This window comes from Octopus bimaculoides, chromosome 20 (assembly GCF_001194135.2).
Source record: "Octopus bimaculoides isolate UCB-OBI-ISO-001 chromosome 20, ASM119413v2, whole genome shotgun sequence".
Taxonomy (NCBI): domain Eukaryota; kingdom Metazoa; phylum Mollusca; class Cephalopoda; order Octopoda; family Octopodidae; genus Octopus; species Octopus bimaculoides.
In genome coordinates this window covers 14,018,507-14,020,867 of record NC_069000.1, presented here as the reverse complement: position 1 = coordinate 14,020,867, position 2,361 = coordinate 14,018,507, and the positions used below count along the sequence as shown (strand labels likewise).

General features: G+C 37.7%; 1 protein-coding gene across 1 annotated transcript in view; it reads left to right on the top strand.

The window, feature by feature from the left end:
- Positions 1 to 2,361, top strand: part of LOC106881606 (dynein axonemal heavy chain 5-like) — a 222,976-nt gene that overhangs the window by 79,317 nt on the left and 141,298 nt on the right. The window contains exon 23 of the mRNA XM_052975199.1: positions 1,643 to 1,842. Coding sequence (XP_052831159.1) covers positions 1,643 to 1,842 — 200 coding nt within the window. The remainder of the gene's footprint in view (positions 1 to 1,642; positions 1,843 to 2,361) is intronic.

Sequence of the window (2,361 nt, the reverse complement as noted above, 5' to 3'; positions counted from 1 at the left end):
ATGTGTATATATATATATATATATATATATATATATACATACATATATACGACGGGCTTCTTTCAGTTTCTGTCTACCAAATCCACTCACAAGACAATATGGAACAGATATGGTGTTTTTACAGCTTAAAATTTTCTCTCTAGTAACTGCAGTGAATTTGCCTTTTCGCAGTTGAAATATGTCATATTAGTTGATAAAATGGATCCCAGGACTTATTCTTTGTAAGCCTAGTACTTATTCTATTGGTCTATTTTGCTGAACCACTAATTTATGGGAACATAAACATACCAGCATCAGTTGTCAAGTGATGGTGGGGGTACAAACACACACACACACATATACAACAGGCTTCTTTCAGTTTCTATCCACCAAATCCACTCACAAGGCTATAGTCGAAGACACTTGCCCAAGGAGCCACACAGTAGGACTGATCCCAGAATCATGTGGTTGGGAAGCAAGCTTCTTGCCACATAGTTTCAATATATATTGAATTTGTATTTTAAGATTTAAGTGATTTGTTTTCTTGGAATTAAGCAAAAAATTCTTTGCAAACTGAAAGTTAGGATTGTCAGGAACCAAAGTTTCTTTTACTAATTACTATTGCTGGTAGCAAATTTTTTTTCACTTGTGAGTAATTTGCAAGGTTTATGACAAAAGCTTATAAAAAAAACTCGAAAAACCATTCATAAGAATATTTGAATGAATCATTGTCCTTTTGTTATTACATCAGCTAGAAATACAAAAATAGCTTTTAAGTTTTACTTGACCTTGTTATTTTTGTTGCTTTGTTGCTGTTTAATGCAAGTCAATCCGTGTTAAGAAAATCGATGATCAAATGCATTCCAGTCATGACCATCCTTTTAAGACTACGTCATCCAATGTATTCTTTCTTTTGTTTTCAAATGATGGCAGGATCTGATCTGAAGAAGCTCTGACTGCTATTTCTAGCAATATGAGCAATCACTTACAAGCTCCTTCACTGATTACTTCCTCACCTTGTTTATAATAGTTGTGTTAGCCCCAGTGAAGGATTAAGTCTTAAAAGCGTATTTTGTGTATATTGATGAAGGACGTCGTCTCCTTCATTGGACACAAAACTCAGCTTGCGAAGACTTATTGGGGCAAGCGAAAGCGAAATCGGGATGGCACCTGTGCCTAGCGTCGCCTTTCTGGCATTTGTGCCTGTGACATGTGTAAGGATTTTTGAGCGAGATCGTTGCCAGTGCCCCTGGACTGGCTCTTGTGCGGGTGGCACATAAAATACACCATTTTGAGTGTGGCCATTGCCAGTACCGCCTGACTGGCCTTCGTGCGGGTGACACGTAAAAGCACCCACTACACTCTCGGAGTGGTTGGCGTTAGGAAGGGCATCCAGCTGTAGAAACTCTGCCAAATCAGATTGGAGCCTGGTGTAGCCATCTGATTTCACCAGTCCTCAGTCAAATCGTCCAACCCATGCTAGCATGGAAAGCGGACGTTAAACGATGATGATGATGGTAAATATCATGGAAATGATAATGGCACACTAACATAGTATATTTTTAAAAAATTCTGTATTAACAATTTCATTAACTCAAATCATTTGGATCAATCGAAAATCAATGAGAATACAACAGAAAAACGATTTATGTTTATATTTCAGGATATTTGCATTTCAGCTGAAAAAGAAAAAGATATCGAAGCGAAACTGAAACAAGTGATGCTAGATTGGGATATGAAAGAGTTTACCTTTGGTAATTTCAAGAACAGAGGAGAACAACTATTACGAGGAGATGCAACTAGCGAAATTGTTGGACTCATAGAAGACTCTTTGATGATTCTTAGCTCTCTTATGAATAACAGGTATCATGACATTGTTTTTGGTATATTCTTAAACCCTTCTGTATTTAAACTGACCACATCTGGCCTAAATATTCTACATGTTTTATCGTCAAACTGGCCAGATCTAGTCTTTCCCACATATTCTACAATGTCATTCTAAAAATAAACAATCACATCACTAAAATCTTGAAGCTTCAAGATAATGTCCCCACAACATGAGCTGTCAAGTGGTAGTGGTCTCACACACACACACATGCATATGATGGTTTTCTTTCAGTTTTTATCTACCAAATGCACTTACAAGGCTTTGGTCGGCCCAAAGCTACAGTAGGACTGAACCCATATATATATATATCTGAGTGGTTGGCGTTAGGAAGGGCATCCAGCTGTAGAAACTCTGCCAAATTAGATTGGAGCCTGGTGTTGCCATCCGGTTTCACCAGTCCTCAGTCAAATCGTCCAACCCATGCTAGCATGGAAAGCGGACGTTAAACGATGATGATGATGATGATGATGATGATGATATATATATATATATAT